General features: G+C 36.5%; 1 protein-coding gene across 6 annotated transcripts in view; it reads left to right on the plus strand.

The window, feature by feature from the left end:
* Positions 1-19,804, plus strand: part of SPATA17 (spermatogenesis associated 17) — an 81,133-nt gene extending 61,329 nt beyond the window's left edge. For 4 of the 6 annotated variants that reach the window (XM_062605970.1, XM_062605966.1, XM_062605971.1 and 1 more), the window contains 2 exons: positions 2,437-2,572; positions 19,659-19,804. In XM_062605970.1, coding sequence (XP_062461954.1) covers positions 2,437-2,572; positions 19,659-19,739 — 217 coding nt within the window. In that variant the 3' untranslated portion in view covers positions 19,740-19,804. Of the gene's footprint in view, positions 1-2,436; positions 2,573-3,280; positions 3,569-6,139; positions 6,268-19,658 lie in introns of those variants that run through there. The other 2 variants (XM_062605968.1, XM_062605967.1) reach the window with 2 other exon arrangements.
* The last annotated feature ends 2,730 nt before the right edge of the window (positions 19,805-22,534 follow it).

Here is a 22,534-nt window from a genome sequence, read left to right on the forward strand (position 1 = left end):
ATGACTCCCATTAATTTGGTTACCCTACTTAACACAAAAAATTGTTTTAATGTTCTTTTTAATTACTTATTCCTATAGAGTAATGAGAATTCTTAGGTGCTTTAAACAGACAGTGAATTTGCAAGCACACGATCCTTTCTTGTAGTTAGATTGTTAGCACTATAATGATCTACCCACCTGGCTCTGACAGCAGAACTGCAGACAGGATTAAAGAAAGAAAGTTTCTACTTCAGGCTAATTTATAGCATTATACTCTACTATATTTTAGTTATTTCAATTTTAGTATTTTTTTATTGTTCAATGTTATCAGAAATTCATAGTTGATTTAATTTTTCTTTTACTCAGCCATAGACATACATTCCAAGCTGTATGGCACATGCTCCACATAATAATGATCTTAGAGGAGATAATGCAGAAGATCACATTTATGCTAAACTATACATAGAACATGCTGTTAGTGCTACAATGTGTGTATAGTTTTGTTTGGAATCGTGGTAGAACATAGGATTACTGTGACCATTTTTTTGCCACAAAGACAAAGATTAACTGATCCACAGTAAAATCAAAACCTCTATGTAGGCAATTGTATAGGGAAAACTATAATAATTTACTTTATCTTTTAATTTTCTCTATTTTTTTTGCCATTTTGTATATAAATTTTATGGATATAGCATTCCTGTTAAATTATTAATACAATGGCTCAACTACATTCTATGCATACATGGGCAAATCCCTAAATGGCTAGCCTTTTCTTCCCAGCTATCCAATCCCCTGAGAAAGCCAATTTTCTTTCATGTCTGAACAAAAGAAAAATGTACTATTAAAATGCAATTCAGAAGTGATAAAAACTGCAAGTGGAGCAGCCACTTCACAGCACCTTCGATATATTCTCTGGGACACTGGGGCCACATTAATTTTTGTGTGTGTGTGATGTCCATCCCATGTGCAAATGAGCATTACAAGTACCATAATCTGTCTTATGTGAGAGTGTGCTTTCCCTTGAGTATACCCATGCTACTATAGCGTTGTATAATTTAAAAGTCTGCTAACTCAGTGGTTTTCTTTCACTAACTTTACATGCCATTTGTTTGCGGTACTTCATGGATCAAATTGATATAGCTGGCAAGATTCTAAATCTGTTTCTTTTTACAAAGTGGAAAGAAAGAAATGTAATTTAAGCAAACAAACACTTAAACAGTTGCTGATGGATCAGTTAGTCCAAATAAATAATTTTCTGAGTCTGTATCAGCTGAGAGACGAAAGGTATTTTAATCCCTATTTTATCAAAAACTTATTTGACTGTCTAACTCATAGGGATTCTAGATTCTGAAATGCTTTCAACTAGGAAAAGGTTTTACTTAACTATACCTGTTGTCATGGCAGTTGAAGTGACGTGTTAAACTTCTGAAGCATATACTTCTAATTTTACTGTATAATATTTTTTCCTGCACTTGTAGAATAAAGAATGCATGCTGCTTTTTCAGAAGACCAGCAATTATAACTTAATTCACAAGGTTTTACTTTTTATTAAAATGTACTTTTTTGCTCTTGTGACTCTCTTGCAAACTGAAATAGGTGGAGCTAAGACATCTTTGTAGGGTCTTTTGCAGATCCTATACACACAAGAGGTTTTTCTCTTTCCTCCATACCATTTGCTGTGGAATCTACCCAGAAAACCTGCAGTTGTCCTTAAGAGTTAGGGACATCCATCTGAAAAACTGTTCCATGACCAAGGCAGGTAGCTGGAGCTTCACTGTTCGGTGGCACTATGCAAGCAGGGAGTCTGCCGTCAGTATGATCAAAGGTGAAGGAATCAGATTCCAAAAGATCGCTAATTAGGACAGCATTATAACTTGAGAATTTAGCACACAATTTGTGAATACAGAAGAAATAATTGCTTTGTGGTCTCCCAATACGTGAAAGTCAATAGTACTACTTGTATAAGTTTCTATTCTGCTAAATGACAGTACTGTTCATTTAGCTTTGATTAACAGATATCAAATCATGCATATCTAGTTTAAGGTACAAGTGAACCAAGTTACATGTTTGTACAGAAAGTCTTCATTTTATCCCAATGAAAGCCTGTACCTCTTTGCTTCAAATTTAATTTGGAAGCAGCTATAGGAGATATTGGAGTAATCCTCTGACAATAGTGTTCACAAATCATGTAGATGGGTCCCCCACTGATGAGTTATAGTGGTGTTCTTGGCGGTCTTGGGGTAATAGTAGGACTTGATGATCTTAAAGGTCTTTTCCAACCTAGTTGATTCTATGATTCTGTGATTCTAGTATGAATGGGGAACATTAAGAATGTAGTCGAAAGTAGCAGGAACATATGTTCACGCCACCTTCTATAGCACTGGTATCTATGATTTACATCATAGTGTTGCATCTAGAGTAGAGCATAATAGATTTTAAAATATTCTTGATTTCCAGATTTCTGCCATTTTCTTCATATAACAAAGATAAGAAGTATGACCCATTGATTCATAGGTCAGGCAAATATGGCCATGAAGCATACGGAAATAAACACTTCCGAGAAGAAAATCCTAAGAAGTGGGTTGCAGGCAAGGTAAGTCACTGCAAAAATTAAAATATAGCTTAGTTTTTTAGATTGTTATCATATTAGAACTCGGTGAATTTGAGCCTCATCCAGAGATCATGGAATCCAATGGGAATCTTTCTAGCATGTTATAAAATTACACAGAGCTGATGCAATGAAATTTTGGATTTCCTCACCTCTTTTTCTGGTAAGCATGATTTGAGGAAGTTCAGCACCTACATGATAAGCATTTAAAAGCCTGATTGAATACAGCATTGGTTATGTAAGTTTTGTGAAGTTCTGTTCTATCTGTGTTGCCTTTTCTGAGAGATTTTTCTCTCCCTGTAAGCAAGATTGCCTATTTACTCCTGCATATTAGGATGAACCTTCAGAAAATGATGGCAAAACCTGATTAATAACAACAAAAAAGCAAAGAACTTGAATTCTTTGTAAAATTCTAAAAACTACTGAATAGCCATTTTTTATTGTAAGATAGTCTCATAAAATTGCCTGCTTTGTCAGAAGCATCTCATATATTACTGGTTTTGTAATGCTATGAGAGGTAATTTTCCTCAGAACATGTTCTAACATGCGTTTGTGTAACATTTGCATTACTTCTACTTGTACTGGGTATCATAATCTCATTAAAATTTCCCAGAAAAAGAAAGATACTGGAGTTGGTTGAGAGTGAACCACAGAGCCACAAAGTAAGTTAAGTGACTGGAGCATCATTAGTAGGAAGAAAGGCTGAGAGAGATGGAACTCTTCAGTTTGGAGAAGTTCAATGGGAGATCTTAGTAGTGTGTACAAACACCTGATAGGAGGGAATGAAGCAGAGGGAGCCAGACTCCTCTCAGACTCAGTAGTGTCCCGTGACAGGACAAGAGACAGTAGACACAAACTGAAATGCATGAAATTCTGCCTGAGTTTTACTGTGAGCGTGACAGAGCACTGGCACAGGTTGGCCAAGGAGGTTGTGGAGTCTCCATCCTTGGAGGTATTCAAAACGCCACTGGATATGGTCCTTGAAATGCGCTCTAGCTGAGTAGGGGGCTTGGACTAGGTCATCTCAAGAGGTCACTTCCAACCTATATAATTCTGGAATTGTGTAAGATGTGATTACTTATTCCTCTGAAAGTAACTTAACCTGTGGAAACAACAAGTTCCAATGAATCTTGTTTTGAGAAGTAATATTTCTTAGAAGAATTCTTTATAAAAACTTGAAAAACTATCTCTGAGTAAAATTTTGGTATTTGAACATACATTAATTAAATCTCATTACAAATAAAGGCCCAGAGATCAAAATTCAAACAAAAAGATGTGACTTTGTCTTTCATAAGCAGTAAGTGGAGGATATGACTGGCTGGACATCCACAGCAGAAGTATGATCTATAAAAATGATCTAAAAGTCTTACTGGTGGTACTGATCTTGTCCTGTAAAGACTCTTACTTTCCCAGTTCTTGATCAGGCTCAGATGATGATATTAAACAATGTAAATATATTTATATTGAATATCATATCACACATCATATATATAATATTATATAAAATATGAGCTCAGCTGAAACAGCTAAACTCACTTTGCGTTAACACAACATACAGCCTTCCAACCCAATTCTAAATCAATATGACCCTTCCATTAGGAGCTGCTTACCCAGAGAGAGAGAAGAGAAAAGAGCTGGTTTTGACCTACCTGCTGCTTTAATGGTCATTATTATCAGGAAAACCAAACCAAACCAAAACAAAAAAAACACCTCCCCAAAAGCCAAAACAAAACCAAATCTGAACCTCTTCACTACATTTTAATGGAAAAAGTTCCTATGTGCAGGTGGGAGGTCATACTTCCCTTACTGTTAAACTCGAAAGAAGTCTCTGTCACTTTCTTATTTCTCAGCTGTGTTCAAACTTTGTATATATGAGTGCTATGAACAAAATTATCCTGTTCTAACGAATCAAAAGGCTAAAAGGCATGTATGAAAATATTACCCCCCAAAATTTTTGCTTAACGCTTTGTCTGCTAAACACAGCCCTCCTTTGAAATCCCCATGAGATGATATTTTTGTGGAAGAAACTTCTATTACAACCTGAAAAGCTGACAACCCTGCTGTAACAAATATTCAGCTTCTGACAGTATTATATTACAGAAGTTTCTCTTATTGCTGCTGGTAAAGACAAACTACTGTGTAAGTTTTTCCAAGGAGTCAGTTCAGTTGTCAGTGGTCAGTGACCACTCTGAGCTGCTAACGAGCTGGCTATTTTTAAACCACATATAAAAATGTTGCCCTGTATATGTTCATGAGCATATCCTAGTTGTATTTTCCTGAGGTTTTCATGTGTTTATAAGTATGCATTTTAATTCAAGTCACAAAAAGATTAGTATGTAAATTATATAATTACTTTAGAAACAAAATTAACAACAAAGCAAAATATTGCCTTGTTAAATTTCTTCCGGAAAATGAAAGGATATTAGCATAGACTTCCTCTAAACATTATAATTACCATATCTATGTAAGGAAAAGTTAATAGTTCTTCTTTTCATCTAGTTATAATCTGAAAAATTTTATCTCCTTCACTTTACATTTCAAAGAAGTTTGAGTGAAGGGAAAAACTGTTGTATTCTAATTCTTTATTAAAAATAAACAAGAAATAGAAGTTTTATACTTCTGAAGAGGGCCTACAAGAGTGCTGGAGAAGGACTCTTCATCAGGTACTGTAGCGATAGGACAGGGGGCAAGGGGTTTAGACTCAAAAAGGGGAGATTTAAGTTACATATAACAAAGAAATTCTTTCCTGCGAGGGTGGTGAGGTGCTGGCACAGGTTGCCCAGAGAAGCTGTGGCTGCCTCATCCCTGGCAGTGTTCAAGACCAGGCTGGATGGTGGCTTGGAGCAACCTGTTCTAGTGGAAGGTGTCCCTGCTTCTGGCAGGGGATTGGAACTCTATGAGCTTTAGAGTCCTTTCCAGCCCAAACCTTTCTATGATTCTGTGTGAAACTGAACCTAGTTAGTTTACCCAATTGTAAATCACTACAAAAATAAAAATGGTTGCATGTTTAAAGGTTACTATTATATGTCTAAATGCAATGAAATGCCTTTGATAGAATTTATGGTAGAAGTATCAATGTGAAAAATTACCAATCACTATGAATTTAATCTACAACAATAGGTTTCAATGTAGCTGGACAGTCAAGGGATCAAGTAAGCTAACTATAATCTCTGAGTTGTCAAAACCCTCACATATGTTCACATTTACTGAGGCAGAAATTATAGCTTACAGCCTTTAACCAGTATTGGAATTAGTTTGCATATGCATTTAAAAAAAATGACTTTAATGGCATTATTTAATGTTTTCTTGTTTGCAAAATTCAGGAAGTGACATTTTAAGGTGTTTGTTCCTGACAGATTCTTCCCTCTGATGCCTTATTATAGGTGCATTACAGTACAACTGCATTACTGTTTCATTATTTGCACAGGCATTTTGGCCCTAAACAGAATTTTATTATCTAAAAAGCATAAAAATACCCAGTACTGCAAAGAATTAATTTAGAGAACCTAAGCATTTTGCACAGAACATAAAGTTGACCTTTACCGTCTACAGCTTTTGGAATGGAGTGGGATGTGGAACACATCATAGATTTAATGTGGCACAACACTGTCTGCAGAAACTTGGGTGGGACTGTGGCTGCCTGCTCATTGCACCCGATGAATCTGCTGTCACCAGCATCCTGATAATAATGAACATTCAGCTTAATGACCGTGATTATGATTATCATAATTGATGTGCAAGTGCAGTGTGTGGGAATCATTACAGCTGAACTGTACAGCAGAGAAACATGCTTTAGTTATGGATAATTTTACTTTTATGCATTGATTGGGATAAAATATGCTTTTCAAGTTCAACAGGCTGGCTTGCTATAATTTTAGGAAGATTTCTACATGTAGGAATTGATAAGTTTCCTGCAAAATAGTCATTCTAGCTGTTTGTTTGGAATTGTTTCATTCCATTAATAATGGGAAATAATTAAATAATTAGACATTGTTGAGAGGAAATCACTTATAAGCTACTGCCAGTGTTAATCAAATATCAAGTTCAAATATTTCTGATTGTCATGGCTTTGGTTATGCAAGGAAAAATAGCCCTTGTAATTCCCCATCAACACAACTCTATCTTTGGTGCAGCTGTAGAAATGGTGCTGTAGTCAATACTACTGGCATTTTCACCCTGTATTGTGTAGCCATTAGAGCAGGCAATAGTTGATCCTTATATAGATTATATCACTTCCATCTCTGTCACCAGAGACAGAGAATTACAGACAAGCTTAATAAGCAAGTGGTCTCTGAAACTGGGTAACAAAATTGGCTTAAAATCACGTTTACAAATTCTCCTTTTGATTTATTTTTTTTATTTTTAGTAAATGTCATAATGTGCTGTTGAGAAGGAAGTGTATTAAAAAGGCAGGAGAATGTCACATCCAAGAGTGGGAACACCAGACATTACCTCTCATTCAGAGGACTAGAATGAACTGTCTGTCACAATAAGATGCCCCCATTCAGTCTCCCAGGAAAGCAAATCTTAATTTCAAGTTTTGACAGTTGACATGATGATCTTTCCAGATTCCTTCCTGAATGACTGTGTTATATTTACAGAAATACATTTTGTTATGAAGATCACTTTCAGAGCTCCCACTGGAAAACTTCTGAAGTTGTAGATGTTTCCAGAGAAATAATCCTTAAGGTCACCACTGCTGGGCTGCCTTTGGAAATTGCTACTCTAGATATATGTAATGCAAGTAATTATTAACTACCAGCAATGTTTCAGTTTATTTTCTTAGGTGTAGAAGGAAGATAAACACTGTGAAGCAAATTAAAACATACAAAGTGTATCCCTGGCTACTGTTTAACTAAATGCAGAAAAGAATCTGTGGATAACCAGGAGGCTGAAAGGAAAGGCTGAAAAAACCTTTTTGTGAAGGTTACTGATGAGTTACACTGTCTGATTTTGAAAGAGTACTACAAAGTAGTGACTGAGAAGAGTCAAGACGTTCAGCTATTTGCATAAGAAAAGATACTGCCACCACTTGTCTGGTCAAATCCACTCCTAGTGGTTATTTGTAAGGGTTTGTGGGCAAGTAGTTGAATGTTTTCTAAAACCTGATTTTCAGTTCTGTAATTTCTCAACGGGAAAATGCAGTCCCTTGATGATGATCCAAGGCTTTGAAGAATAAATTGATTTGAAGAGAAAATTAGATGGTACTTATTATACTGTCTAACTAGCAACCCTGCATCGTTTGTCTGCTGGATGATAAATGTCTTGCTTTGACTACCTTCTTCATTTCATAATGTAACTTGTATGGTCGTGGCATAAAAGAAAATCTTACTTTTTAGTAAGAGCTAACTTCAACCAATATTTCCGTGAAGGAGATATATGTATGCTTTAACTTTCTATATAATTATCATTGTACACATTACTTAAACATTAAAGTCTCTTGTTTAAACAGAAATACTTCAGGAATAGAGTATCTTAACCAGTTCCTTTAACACTTGCTCGGAGTACAGTACAGTAACTTGTAGCAGAGCTTTTACTGAAAAAAATAATCAGCTGAGCTGGAAATGGTAGAGTTTGAAGTTACAGCTATAGTTTTTAGGTATTCACGTTTTGGTTATTATTTTGTTGGTTGGAAATGAAAATCCTCACACTAAACTCGGAAGTGGGTGGCTGTTTGATGACAGTTTTGGATAGACTGGTCATCATTCTTGGAATTAAAATCATATATCTGCCAAACATAATGTATTTCAATTTGATTTAATTTGCAACAATGTTGAATTAAAAAGGCTATATTTTGAAGTCACTTGAAAATCTTTATGGAACATATCTGCAAAAGCAAGCAACTTATTATTTGATAGTACACATCCAGACCTTGTTTGTTCTGGTTAACTGGAGTTGAAATGAGAGCACTTACCATTAGCAACTGAATACCCTGCTCTTTTGAAGTACAACTTGTTAGGTATGAGAATCTCAAACTTAGGGGGGAAAAACCATAAAAGAAAAAAGAGAAACAATAAAAAAGTAGCATATTAACAGACTTTGCACACTAATGTGAAGCTGCTCGATTGAGCAGTGTAGTGTCAACCATGTCTTTCTTCCAATGCTAAAAGAAATGCACATAGACAGAGTGACAATCAGACTACAGCCTCCCATCAGCTGTAATTAATCTTTTAGTTAACAGAGACTAGAAAAGCTTCTCATCAGCCTCTTCTGAAGTCTGAGGCACCCTGTTTTTTGATGTTTGCATTCTGAGTAAAATTGTCCCCACCAGTTCTAACAAACTGAAACACCAGGCTAATTATGGCAGCTAATGAAGTGTGTGGAATGGTCACAGCTTGTCGTGAAAGTGTTCCTTCAGCTCAGATTAGAGTTTCATCAATCACTTTTTTAAACTGATCCAGAATTGCTTCTGCCCGGTGCTTGGCATTTTTAATGCTATTTCTGTAATTGTTTTTTTCCCTCCAAAGCTTAGGCTGGTTTTTGAAATATTACATTCTCAGGACAGGACTTACAAACTCCAGTTTATAAAAAACCATTTCATTATCGCCTCTATCAGCTGATCAAGTGCTAGAAAGCTAATAAAAGAAGCAGAAATATAAAATTTGATATATTGCTTTTAATCCAGCTAAAGGTAGCAATAAAGCATATACACATATATGTATATGAATCATTATTACTGTGGGCTGCATGTATACTGCAATCTCATGAGACATGGTTTGTGGTTTGGATGGTTCAAATCCCACTGAAGGACCTAAATGAAATGAATGAGTTGGTCTTAGCTTATTTGCTAGTGGATTGTGGTCCTCCATATATCACTCAAAGAGTTTGACATGATTTGTAGTTTTTGCAGATGCCCAAGCCTTTGGCAGGAGGAAGACCATGCTATTTAAAGAATTTCCACACTTCAGGTCAAACCCAAAGTCCTCAGAGAAGTATGGGAAACTTTACGGTATAACTTATATTGCTACTGCCCTGTCAATGAATAAATTAGCATATAAAACATTGTAAAACCTCCTAGTTCCTGTTGATTTGTAAGATATAATAGTTTTCAGCTATAAATTGAAAGTTCTACATAGATACTAAAGGCATAGACATTAAAGAAAGTCTGAGTCTAAATTCTTTCCTCAACATGGACAACAGAGTGTAGAATTTAGTTTGGAAATTATCCAGATGAAAACTGAAATAAACTTTTTCTTATATGCTACCATAGAATATGTTTGCACAAGTTGTTACATTTAGTATATGACACATATATTCATATCAGAAGCAAGATAGCATGATTTTAGGTTTTGAAGTGTTCAGTAACCTATCTTTTACTTTTCTGAACACTGCTGAATCTGAAATAATGTTTGGCTGTAAATATCAACTGTTTCTCATCCCTAGTTTCTCAGTCAGCAGCAGTTTGACAGAACTAGCTTCATGCCAATGCCACAAATCTGTGGCACCTGAGTGAATAATCAGTGTTGCTGATGCCGTTCCTGAACTATATCAAAGTACTAGTGGATCTACACAGGAGAAAAGTGCCTCTGAAAAATAAAGATAAACATGACACCCAAAGAGGATATGTTATCATGTATGATAAAATAGCAATAGGGATTAGCCTAAGAGCCATTGTTCTAGTTTGATTGGTTAGTGAACACTTCTGAGCACTGGATAGGAGCTGAGTAGTTTTTCTAGTGTTAACTGCTCTCCAAAGCAAGCTGCCTGCAAAATGAGAAAGGCCTTTTCCTGTTTAATCATTTCTATCTTTTCTGAAGGTAGTTTAAATTTACAAACAGAAAACTGTTTTTCTCTGCAGGTTTCATGACTGCTAGGGCACACTGCTGACTCATATTTACTTAGATGCCTGCCGGGACCCCCAGGTAGCAGAGCTGCTACCTGGCAGCCTCCAGCCTGTTTTGCACCTGGGGTTAGTCTGAGCCAGGTGCACTTGTCCATACTCTATTTTGTGAGGCTCTGTCAGGCCATTCCTTTAGCCTGTCTACAGCATGTAATAGTCCTCAAGTGTATCGATGGCACCCATTATTCTGGTGTTGTACATGAACTTGGTGAGAGTGCATTCCATCTCCCACCTCTGGATCAGTGATGAAGATGTTAAACAAGATGTGTCCCAAGATAGTACCTGAGGAAATACGTTTGTACCCAGGTTCTACTTAGAGTACCATTCACTGCTACCCTTTGAACCTGATATTGCAGGCAGTTATTACATCTATTAGTCTGCGCATCTAGACTATGATTTACCAACTCAGTTAAAAGGTTTCTCTGGGAGATAGTGTTGGAAGCCTTGCTAAAGCTGAGCTAGACAGCATCCACTGTTCTCCTTTGATCTGCATATCTAGTAATTTCATAACAGAAGGCAATCAGCTTTGAAAGCATCATCCAGAACAGTGTCAAAACAGATGAAATCTAACCGGAGTACTGGTTTTGCTGCACGTGCCAAATACAGCACAGAGTCAACATGCTTTTTATCAATTCTATTTAGAATGTGATGAAAACTTCCTTTTTTTTTTTTTTTTTTTTTAAAGAGATACAGCTTAACCTGATAAGATAAAATCTATTTTCACTTGTGGATTTCAACTCAGAATTTTCCCAGTGGCATGGTTTTGGCAAGTTAGATGTAGTTGCAACTTGATCTTGGCAGGTTAAACATTTTCTGGGTTTAGTCCAGCAGGTTAAAAGTGGTTCTGAGTTTGTCTTGGCAGTCAACACTTGGCACTGACTTGTTTTCAGATGGAAAGAGAATTTTGTGGTTGAACAGTTTAGACAGTGGAAGGGGCAACTTATAAATGGCATAAGAAGTCAAGATACTTATCCCTATGTGCATCATTTTCTAATACAAGTCCTGTTGCTAGCAGAGTGTGTGTGATGGGCAGGACAAGGATTTGGTTTAAAATACAAGCACTATGATAAAAACATGTCCTTTACTTTCTCATCAGATGCTTTTAAGACTCTATTTCTCTGTACACAAGAATGTAGTGTTAAGCATAGTTCCACCTCGGATTTAATAGAAGCTTCATAAAAGGGTTATGTATTACTCATCAGTGTGTTTTCACACTTGACAACGTTATTCATACATCTTAAATAAAGATTTACATCTACTCCCCTGCAAGAAGTAGACATTTGCCTGACAATAGCAAATAAACACCTCTTGAGATTCTGAATACCTACTGAACTATTTCAACTGCACTTTTGCTTTTTAGCCCAGATTCAGTAAAGTTCAAGGGTATCCAAGTATGAAATAGGTTGCAGAGAATTTCACATTGGTTTCTTAATTTAATTTACTTGTAAAAAAAGGCACATTAGTTGAAAAAAATAGAATAGTCTCTTTGGCAATTTTGGTTCAAATATAGACATTCAGAACAGAATTTGGGTGGTGGTGTTTCATAACACCTGCTAACGTATGGTACAGCATGCATTGTATCTCTCTGTGTGGCAAAACATGCTTTTAAAATTGTTACTGGCATGTAACAATATGTCTAAAAGTAACTGAAAAGTGTCTAAATAAAGCTGATTTATTCTTCTTCAGTAGATTAACTTTATACACGTAAAAATTTAGTTATCTGAACAGTTATTTTTAAAGAAGAATATATATGTCTTTTTAAAGCATTGCAAAGCTAGTACATGTTTGGGAAGAGGGACCAGACAGTGACTGATGTGGAGATCATCGCTAAATGTAATAAATGAATTTAGAGGGTGCAGCTGGGAATTCCACCCTTCCTTCCCCTTGGGCAACCACAATGACTGCAGGATACTAAGTAAATGTAACAAATGCAAATTTGGACCACAAATCTTCGTTGCTGGTTATATTGCACATCACAAAAATGACAGGCTATTTTCAGATCTCAGGTTAATTTTAGAGAGGCAATAGTACAAAAAAAGGTAATTCACTGGGCTAAATCCTTCCCCTTTTTCCTTTGTCCTTCCTTGGACAAAACTTCCATGAAAGCCAAGAAATATTTGCCTTTGCATGTGAGAAAGCACTGTAAGGATTGGCTTGCAATCCTTAATGAACACAGCTATTGCAAAATATCTGTTAGGTCATTTAGAAATACTTGTGTTTTCCGTGTACTGTAGCTCAAATTATTGCACTCTCAAAAACATCATTCTTTTCTGTCACGTCATAGCTTAATTTATGCAGATGTGGAAGGGTCCTGTGTCCAAACTGCTTCTAACCAAGCAGGATCAAAGATAGGCTCTTGTCAAGGCTAGAACACATCCTCTCCTACCTTGCACAGATGAGGACAAGAAGTTTTAGGGCTTGGCTTCTGTTAGCCAGTATTCTCCAAAGCACAGATTATCACAGTCTTGCTGCTGAGCTACAAAAGCAAACTTCAGTGAGCACAGATTAGTAGCAGAACACTTCCTTCTCAGAATACTACAGAAAAGGAGGAATAGAGTTATCATTTCCATGTTAGACTGTCACAGAGGAGCACACACTGTTGTGCTGCTCCTACTGGACACATCCTGCAGGATGTATCTAAACCTATGTGATTATCAGATCAATGGTTTTTCAAATTCATGAGCCATAATTAGAAATCTTTCGTAATTTCCAGCAAGCACTGTTTGAGTTTGGTTTCCTCATTTAGAATTCCAAAAGATGAAATGTGTCAGTGATAGTTATAAATCACCATGAAACTTTAAGTGTAATAATAATGAATTGTTTGTTACACAAATTAAATAGCAATTAATGTTTTCTCTTTCTGTTTGGAAGATAGGCTATTAAAATAGTGTTGTTAGATTTCCTACTGTGAACATAATTTGCTGCTTTTTTTTTTTACAACGCATTATCATAATGTCAGTGAAAGACTAAAACTAAGAAGTGGGAAAAACTTGCCTGATATAAGTGTAACACAGAAGGTTATAAAGTTGCCTTTTATGATGGCTATACAATATCATTTTATTTTAAGATCTAATAGCAAGTTGATTCAAAGGGTAAGACTTGCACTTACAAAGTCATTAAAGCAAGCAGAAAATTGCCTACTACCATAGTCACCCAGTCTTTTTAAATCAAAGAGTTTTATTGTTGCTGGTGATGTTTGCATTTACAGGAGGTAATTAGGGAATGAGTTCGACATCACACTCAGAGCCCTCAAGCTTGTCAAGAAGAACCATAAACATTGCTTCCCAAAAAAAGGCAGGCAATTCAGCAGGCAAAGTGCAGAGAATAGAGTGGAACAGGATCATAGCATTTTAGGGCAGTTTGACCACTGCTGTTTTGATTCACAGTATGGAGAAGCTCATAAAGTCTTCATAAAAGCATATTTTTTTTTCATTGCACTTAAAAGAACACAATTTAGAGGGTTTAGAATTGATAGCAGGAGTAGGCAGGTAAAGGAGGAAAGAAAAAATGGCTCCTCATTCTTCTCTGCATTGTGTTGGCAAGCTGAATAGGGGAAGGTGTATTTCTAACCCCATCGTAACCGCAGTGGTCACTTGTCCACTGTAGCGCAGGGAACTCTGATTAGGCACTGTTTTCCCTAGAAGTCAATACTTCTGCACTGACACAATGAGATCCAGTCCCTAAGGCATGATCCAGGCTTTTATTATTATCTCTTATTTGAAGGGGCTAGTTGACCCAATTGGTTAACACATTAGCTTTTCAATTTTATAGCCTTAAGTCACGGCAGACCTATTCCTTGTTTTTGGATGTTTCTCCATGGCGGAAAGCAAAATTGGCAGTCTGTGCCCACCAGCCACAAAAACAGAGTTATGCCAAAACAACTGTGTCCTGAACTTTATGGCTAATTAGCTGTTGAAACCATGCCCAAGAAATAGGTTCTGTTGCCCATGGGAAGGAGTGTGTAGCCATTATTAATATCCCAGCTCATATCTCTCAATAGGTCTTATGAGCGGTGCTGCTTAAAGAGACTAAATGTACAACAGGGAATTAAAAATTATAGTACGCCTTTCACTGACTGAAATATTGTAAACTTATTTCACTGGGGCCAGGATTGGTGTCAATGTACTTTGTGTGAAAAGTGCAATAGAAGCATTAGTATTTGACAGCCCTGGTTGAAATAACTGAAATTAATGGAGCTCTTTTCATATACGACAAGGCCATGGCACCCCTTTCATGCTGCTTACAGACAGAGAAAAGTCAATACTTTTTTATTACTTGATGCTGACCTACATTCTGCACTACAAGTGCCAGGCCCACTAATTGGTTTCAGTTGTGAGAAAAGTTTGCCCCAAAGAAACACTGGAGCAGATAAATCAATCTTTTTTAGGGTAGCTTAGTGGGTTTTGAGCACTTGAAATGACATTTGTGTTGTATTGACAGAATAGGTTGTTACACTGATTTTGTCATGTCAGAAGGCCCTGTACTAGTTGGAAGTATTGTTAACCAGTATTGATAAATCTGCTGAGAATAAAAGTTAGCTGGATCAACGTTTTACTCATATAACAGCTTGCCATCTCTGTTTTTGCTTCCTTGTTAGGGCCCTCCATGGCTATTAATAGGTTAGGAGGCTTCCTATGACAGCTCGATTTAAAAATCAAATTCCACTATTACAAGCATTAGAATCATAGCAAATACTTAAATATAACCACTTGGTATTAAACAGAGGGGATTGTGGACTATGGCTGTACAGTGACACTTAGCAGTACTGCCTGGTTTTCAAATGAAATAGCATGAAGATAGAATTAGGACTATAGCAGCTGTGCCCACTTTTCAGTCATTCCTCCTGCCACTGATTCTTAACATATGTTACCTACAGTTGTAGGTCTCTATAGGAGCAATAGTTATAACTCCAGTACTAGGAAAAAAGCGTTTTCTGAGATCCAAACTTTTCATGGATTGGTTTTACATTTTGCATAGCACGTGCTGGCGTGGTTTCATCATGCAATTATACAGTGTGCTCAGAATTGCTGGATTAGCTCTGAAGTCTGAATCACCATTACATCTGGAATACTTTTCATTATACAGTTATCTTTGAAACATCTTCACATGCTACTTCTAACCTACACAGGAAATCTGCATTCACACCATCTAATGCAACTTTAATCTCCATTCATGCAACCAGATCTCTATTGATACAACAAAATCCAAGCTTGTCATGACTATGCAAAGCTGTAAATCAGGTAGCATAAGTTTATTGTAAACTTATTAATCCAAGTTTATCATGTGGTTATTATTTTGGACTTGATAGATTTGCTATAGGAAATTACCCACTGGGTGTATGCAGGAGCTGAGAAGAAACGGTCAGAATGCTACTTTCTGGCCTTAAAATCTCTGAGTAGATGTGCTCCTGCTGTTTGCCTATTCTTGCTTTGGTCCAAAGCAGCTGACTTTCTATTTAATTATATTTCCAAGAAGATAACTTAATTGTAGTTCCTGTTTCATTCCAAAATGCATTTTTGTATTACAGGAAATTGTATGGTACTTTCAAAATCATCTGGAAACAAACGCTGTTGGTGCAAATTTATCACTAGAATATGAAGGAATGCATTTTCAAAGGCCTTAAAGCTGATACGTAGGCCTACAGGGTGTCATTGGTTTCCCAATGTTATTTGCACGTGGTCTGTATTTATGTATGCAAAATCTCTTTGGAATTTGCTTTCATAATAACGTTCCAAAGATGTGAGCATTTGGCAAGTCTAATCTATGACATTAGAGTGTGCTGATAGAGACAAATCTTTGGTGGCTTTATGTCACCTTTTTTGACTCCATTGTTTAGAACCGATGAGCAGACATGACAGTCAAGTAGTCAAATATATTGAAAGGGTTTTCTTAAGGTCTGTCAGTTGAACTTCAGTCACTTACAATTCACTAGAGTGAAAGGAGTCAAAGCCTGACAAGTTTAAAAAGGAAGTGTTCTATTAAGTTCAGTTAGGAATTTAAAAAATAGGTCTTAGTCCTGAGAATTACAAGTCTCTGATGCTAAGAATTATATGGCATGATTTAAGAATGGAAAAATTCCATGAAGTTGAGCTCCATGCTCTTGTGACCCTGAGACTGCAAAACTGTAGGGTCAAACTCACCAAGATGTAGGAATTCAGTTGTAAGCAAATTCATTCCAGCTACCAACAATGAGGGACTAATGCTAAAGTAATTTTGAATAAGCCTTTCTTCAGTCCACTCACCATTTTTGTTCTTGCAGCTTCAGAAGTGTTATCTACATAACTTCACAACTTCTAAGCTGTGTAGCAATCAGCTTAAACTCAAATGAGCCGAGCAGTCTACCAGAATCAACCAGCAGTGCATTGCAGTGCTTCACTGCACAATTTGAACCTATATTTCACTATCAAATTAGATAGACATGAGAGCTTGGCTTTCAATTCCTTTCCCTTTATGCTGCCACAATGATACCTTAGGATAGACTATCTTCAGTGCTGTGAGGTAGATCTTGCAAGGCCAAGTGGTATTTTCAGGCCTTACTTTCTCACACTCTTGAAACCTGATTAAAATCTCTATCTTCAAACACAGAAACGGCTGGGGATCTTTTCCTAAAGATATTTGTATTTTCCTTGCATACTGTACAACATTTATCCAGCATACATTCTAAAGTCCCTTAATTAGTCTAACTGTAAAGCCAGCAAGACTTTTATTTACCCATCAGCCTGCGTGATGTTTCCTGAATGTGGTCAAACATAACTGCTGTCGTCATAATCAGAGCCAGTTGTTTAAATGCTCTGTTGTGAGTTTCTAGTGAAATAGCTTTAAATAACAAGATAAACAGTACAGCTGCCAACCCAAAGCAATCTTACACTGAGGGGGCGTGTGGCACAGAAAATTTCCTCTTTGTCATTTTGATTCGAGTTTGAAGCTGGACCTGGGCTTAGTTCCAGCTCAAAAAACTGCTCACTTCAAAGGCTCCTAAATCGTCCCAAGGAGCTAATTTTGGCAGCTGATTGTTTTTGTTTGGCCAGGAATCCTAATAGCGAAAGCCGTCTGCTCCTGCAAATGAAGACTTCTTCAATGCTCAGACTTACCATTCCCAGTTCTATCCTGATGTGGGGGGTGTAAACCATGACAACCTTTCACTGATTTCCCCTTCTTACCCCAAGTTCACTGCTTTATTTATTAAACTGTACCTGATCTCTTGCATATGTGTGAAAGATATACTTCCTGTTTTCAAAAGAAAAGATACTGTATTCTGCTCTGAATTAATCCTAAATTATACCTGTATTATCTGTTTGCTTTCTCAGCAACTAGGGTTGGGTTTTTTTCCCACTCTCAAGAGCAATATTAGCCTGGTTAATTTACTGATTTAAAGATAGCTAGCTTCACTTTAGAAGGAAACTATTTGCAGTTATGCTGGAGCTATAATAATATTTATAATTATCATTATATGGACAACTTTTCCTGCAGTAAGAAGGTGCTTGTGATGCTAAACACACAATGAAAATTGAAATTCTGTGCTATTCTTAAAGTATAATACGAAAACATGCAAATAAGCTGTTTCTGGTGGGTAAGAAATTGGGTGGTACAAGGCGTAGAGAAACATTAAAAAATAAATCATGTGAATGGTTAAAAAGGCCACAGTACTCACTTTCGCACTACACAGGGTATTTAATTTTGATTATTTATGTCCACCTTCTGCCAGAATGTTGGAGGAAACATACTGAATGAATTAAGTTTGAGATGTAAGAAACGGTGTGATCTCAGTTTGGCAATACACAGTGCAGACCCAACTCAGGAGGGCCATGTTGCTGTTTGCATGTCCTAGTTGCTCTGTCTCCTTATGGAGATTCAGGTGAACCGCAGGCTGTAAAGTAGCTAAATCTAAATTATCCAGGCAATGATAATTCTGCTTCATGTCATTTTTCAGAGAGATAACAAAAAAAAGTTTTCATTCTGTTTTTAAGAGAAAACCAAACCTTTGAAATTGTCAAATGATTTGAAAAGGTAAAAATACTAGCTTTTGTTCACTCATGACTTCAGTCATTTTATGAAGACATTGCTTTGCCATGCAGTTTCACTGGCAAAACTGTTTTCGGGAAACTACTCGGCAGTAGAAAAAAGTAGAAAGTGTCCAGACCAAGTTCTTCCTTCAAAATGAACCATCAGACCCTGGAAAGCTAATACTTCATCTGTGGCACGCAAGGTCAAAGAAAATTTTATAAAGAATGCTTTCAAACCTTGATCTTAAACACCATGGGCTTGCTAATCATTTACCATGAACATTTATTAGTAAGTAGCTAAATCAATAGAATACCTCACTTACTTTCCTTCCTTTTTTTGTTGCTGTATTTACATTGTACTCTTAAGCTACAAGTTCATTTGCATTTCTTGTATTCAATTTAGATTTGCAAGCATTTTCATTTTTTTTAAAAATTGAATGTAATAACCAAGACCTTTTCCTGAAAAAAAAACTCCTGCTTTCTATCAGTGGTCCCAATCAATTTGTTGCCATGAATACTTATTTAATATATATTTCATTTTGTTCCATTTCTCATGCAGCTGTTTTAATACCCATGTTTTAATATGAACCAAGGTTGAAAAGCTAAAATATTGCAAAGATATCTTGTTGTCCTTAACCTACTTGATTGCCACAGAGGAGGATACAATTTTGTATACCATAGAATCGTGGAATGGTTTGAGTTGGAAAGGACCTTAAGATCATCTAGTTCCAACCCCCCTGCCATGGGCAGGGACACTTCACACTAGACCATGTCACCCAATGCTCTGTCCAGCCTGGCCTTGAACACTGCCAGGGATGGAGCATTTACCACTTCTTTGGGGAGCCTGTGCCAGTGCCTCACCACCCTCACAGTAAAGAGCTTCCTCCTTATACCCAGCCTGAAAGTCCCATTAAAGTTTAACCCCATCACCCCTTGTCCTGTTCCTGCAGTCCTAGTTTTTAAAGCAGGAAATTTTTGCAGTGCCTATAATTAGAGTTTGAAATGTATATTTGCTTGCAATTACATGAATCAATTCTTGTGCTCTTCTTCAATGTATGTATAATGTCAAAATGTATGTTTCATATACATTATTTTTCATAATTTGCATTATATCTCATATAATGAAATGTAACCAGACGGCAATATTTAAAGCTTTAAAATACCTTAAAAAAAGGTAAAACAATGAAGGCCAAACCTAACACTTTTTTTGTCTCTCTTGTTTCTGTAGGACTTTCAAAGAGTGTCACCATCAGTTGTTCTCTTTGAAAAGTATGGAAAAACTTACTCCAGTACTGGGCAGATAGTGTAATTGTCCTGTGAACTGCACAATATGACACCTAATGAGCGATCAATAAATGTATTTCAGCAAATGCATAGCAGTATGTTGATTGAATGTCCCATAAAGGTCTCTTTCTGTAAAGGGATGTAATCCTATTTCCCTGTTATGTGGGTACATAATCACGTGTGCTCAGCAAAGAACACATTTGATCACACAAACTGATATTTGTTCAGTGTGTTCCCTAGTAACCAGTTCTGCAAAACATTGGATATCTTCTGAACCCATAATCTTCAAAAGACCCAAATAATTCAAGCATCATGGAAAGACTTCAGCATTTCTTAAGAGCAAGTCATAACCTAATTGTTAAAATCATGCGAGTGAATTTTTACCGTTTTGTGCTGAATTCTCTAGGATTCCATGTTTGATTTTCATATCATTTGGCTATATTTGAATCAAATATGTCTCTCTATGTAACTTTTTAGTACTGCTTTTTTTAATGTGATTATTTTGTCCTCCTACAAATGTGCAGAAAGCCTGCGTGAGAAGTCTATTTCTATGAATACTTTCTGACCTAGGAGACACAAATTTCACTTCTGCAGGTTTTCAGCTATCAGCCGATGTGAAAAAGTTTTACTACTGTCACATACCAGAGTAAAAACTCTTTAAGTTCCTTTACAGTAGGTTACGAGTGCAGGCACCTGGATGTACTGTTGTTACTTACTGGAGTTTTTCATTTTCAAGCTTTGAAAAGTTTATTCTGCATGTCAATGAGACATTAACTCTGGGAACTGAGAAACAGGCACTTCAGTGGCTGCGTCTCCCTGATAAGATTTAATCTGATCAAGTGCATCAGGGTGCTTTACTTGTTCCTGGAAGGGATTGAACATGAGAAACTCGTGCAAAACTGTTGATGAATAAAGATGCCACAGTAATTTTTATATGTGAGAGCTATCTATTTGATTGCTTCAGCTTTAAGGTAGTTCATCACAGTAATTCACCCTGTGTTGCCTCTTTAACTTCATACCACAGTTTCCCATCAGTCCGATTAGAATCAGCAATAGCTTTATCAGATTAATCTTTCTTTCTCTTCCTTCCTTTCAGTATCTCTGACCCCAGGACAAAACAAAGCCGACCATGCAGCCTGTACTGTGCTGACAGTGGTGCTTGTAGCTAAAGGTGTGGAGAACAGATGGAGGTTAAAACCAACACTTCTGATTCTAATTCTTTGATGCATACACACTTGTCTGCCTCTTTAAACAACAAACCTTTCCTGTTTTTAAACAGACAGCTACTTGCAGAAATCTTACACTAAAACAGGGCTGATCATTTAATTAGACAAATAACACCCACAAAATGAATAGAGTAGCACTCACAGTACCTGCCAGGTTTGGGGTTATTTTGAAAATTGTATTTCTTAGGGAATCCAATACTTTACTTAAGTTCACATGGAATTTATGTCATTCGTTGGCATATCACATCCAAACTGTTTTGTGTGGCCACACTGTAATCCCAGAAATGTTTAATTTCTCATTAAGTACATTCAGCACTTATTCAGGACATTCATACAAACCGTTTGAGAATTATTCTAGTAAGGCCTTTATCAATTCTTCCATAATGTAGAGACTTATTATTTTCATTAATCTCTTAAAGTGCATATAAATACATGCAGAGAGTTAACGAGGCTTAGCTTGATAATACTTTTAAATATAAAAGCATATCAGTCTCTGAAAGTTTAGATGTATCTTGACTTCTTCTTTAGTTTCAAATCCCATGCAGGTGCTGCAGAGTCCAGGAACCTTTGCAAACATGGACTAGAGAACCTGCTTTTCAGTTTTTCTACATATGGATGAGACTGCTTGACTGAGGGAAAAATCCCAGTATTAAGAGGAAGAGCTAGTAATAATTTAAGAATCTAGTCATGGGCACCTTAGGCATGTCAGACTCCTTTGATTGCAAAAGCTCCTAATACTTAATATAGTACAGGTGACAGAAGTAGGTTTTTACAATGTAGAGGAATTGGACATAATGAACGAATCAGAAATAATTCAGAAGTGAGTGCTAGCAGCTCTGCAGTGTACATGAAAGGAGAGCAAAGATAAATTGTAGCCCTTGGGGTGGACCTGATTTCTGTGGCCCTGGGATGTATCACCACTTCCACTGCATAGCCCTCTGCATCACCCAAGTGAACACGTCTGTCTGGCAAGGAACATTTTGGTTTGTGCTCTTGTTTAAAGCAAAATGTTTGCCTGTAGCAAACTTACTTACAGTTTTTATCTAAAGCCAGTTAAAGCTAAGATTTTGATATTTTTATTCACTCCAATAATATAGTGAACAAGGCAGTAAGAATTTTGATAATGTCATTATGTTACCAGACTATCAGTATAAATGCTAAGTGATTGTGTAAGTGATTTTACTCATGTTTTTCTTTCTAATGGATATAGTTTACCATATCAATTTGAATTAAAAAATTACTTTTGTAATACATTGAGTAATGTATTTTTAATATTCTATTTACTGTAGGGTTTCCTTATTAATGAAACCGTTGGTTTACAACATTCTAGAACTTAATGGTGTTTAGTTCAGTGAAGATTTTCTGTTTTATAGGGGATGTTATAATCTATTCACATGCTACAGAACCTTAACACATAGAATGAAGGTAGAGGCACTGGGAAAGGAACACTGAAAATGTGGAATGGACTCATGAATATTGATGAGTCTGCAAGATCTGTAGCCTCTTAGAAATGTAGTTGACTATGACATTCAGCAAACTACTCACAACAGTATCTAAAAATCAAAAGGAATCAGTGATGCCAGAGAAATGGACA

Source organism: Pezoporus occidentalis, unplaced genomic scaffold (genome assembly GCF_034315485.1).
Source record: "Pezoporus occidentalis ecotype Australia unplaced genomic scaffold, CSIRO_AGI_Poc_V1 ctg93, whole genome shotgun sequence".
Lineage (NCBI taxonomy): Eukaryota > Metazoa > Chordata > Aves > Psittaciformes > Psittacidae > Pezoporus > Pezoporus occidentalis.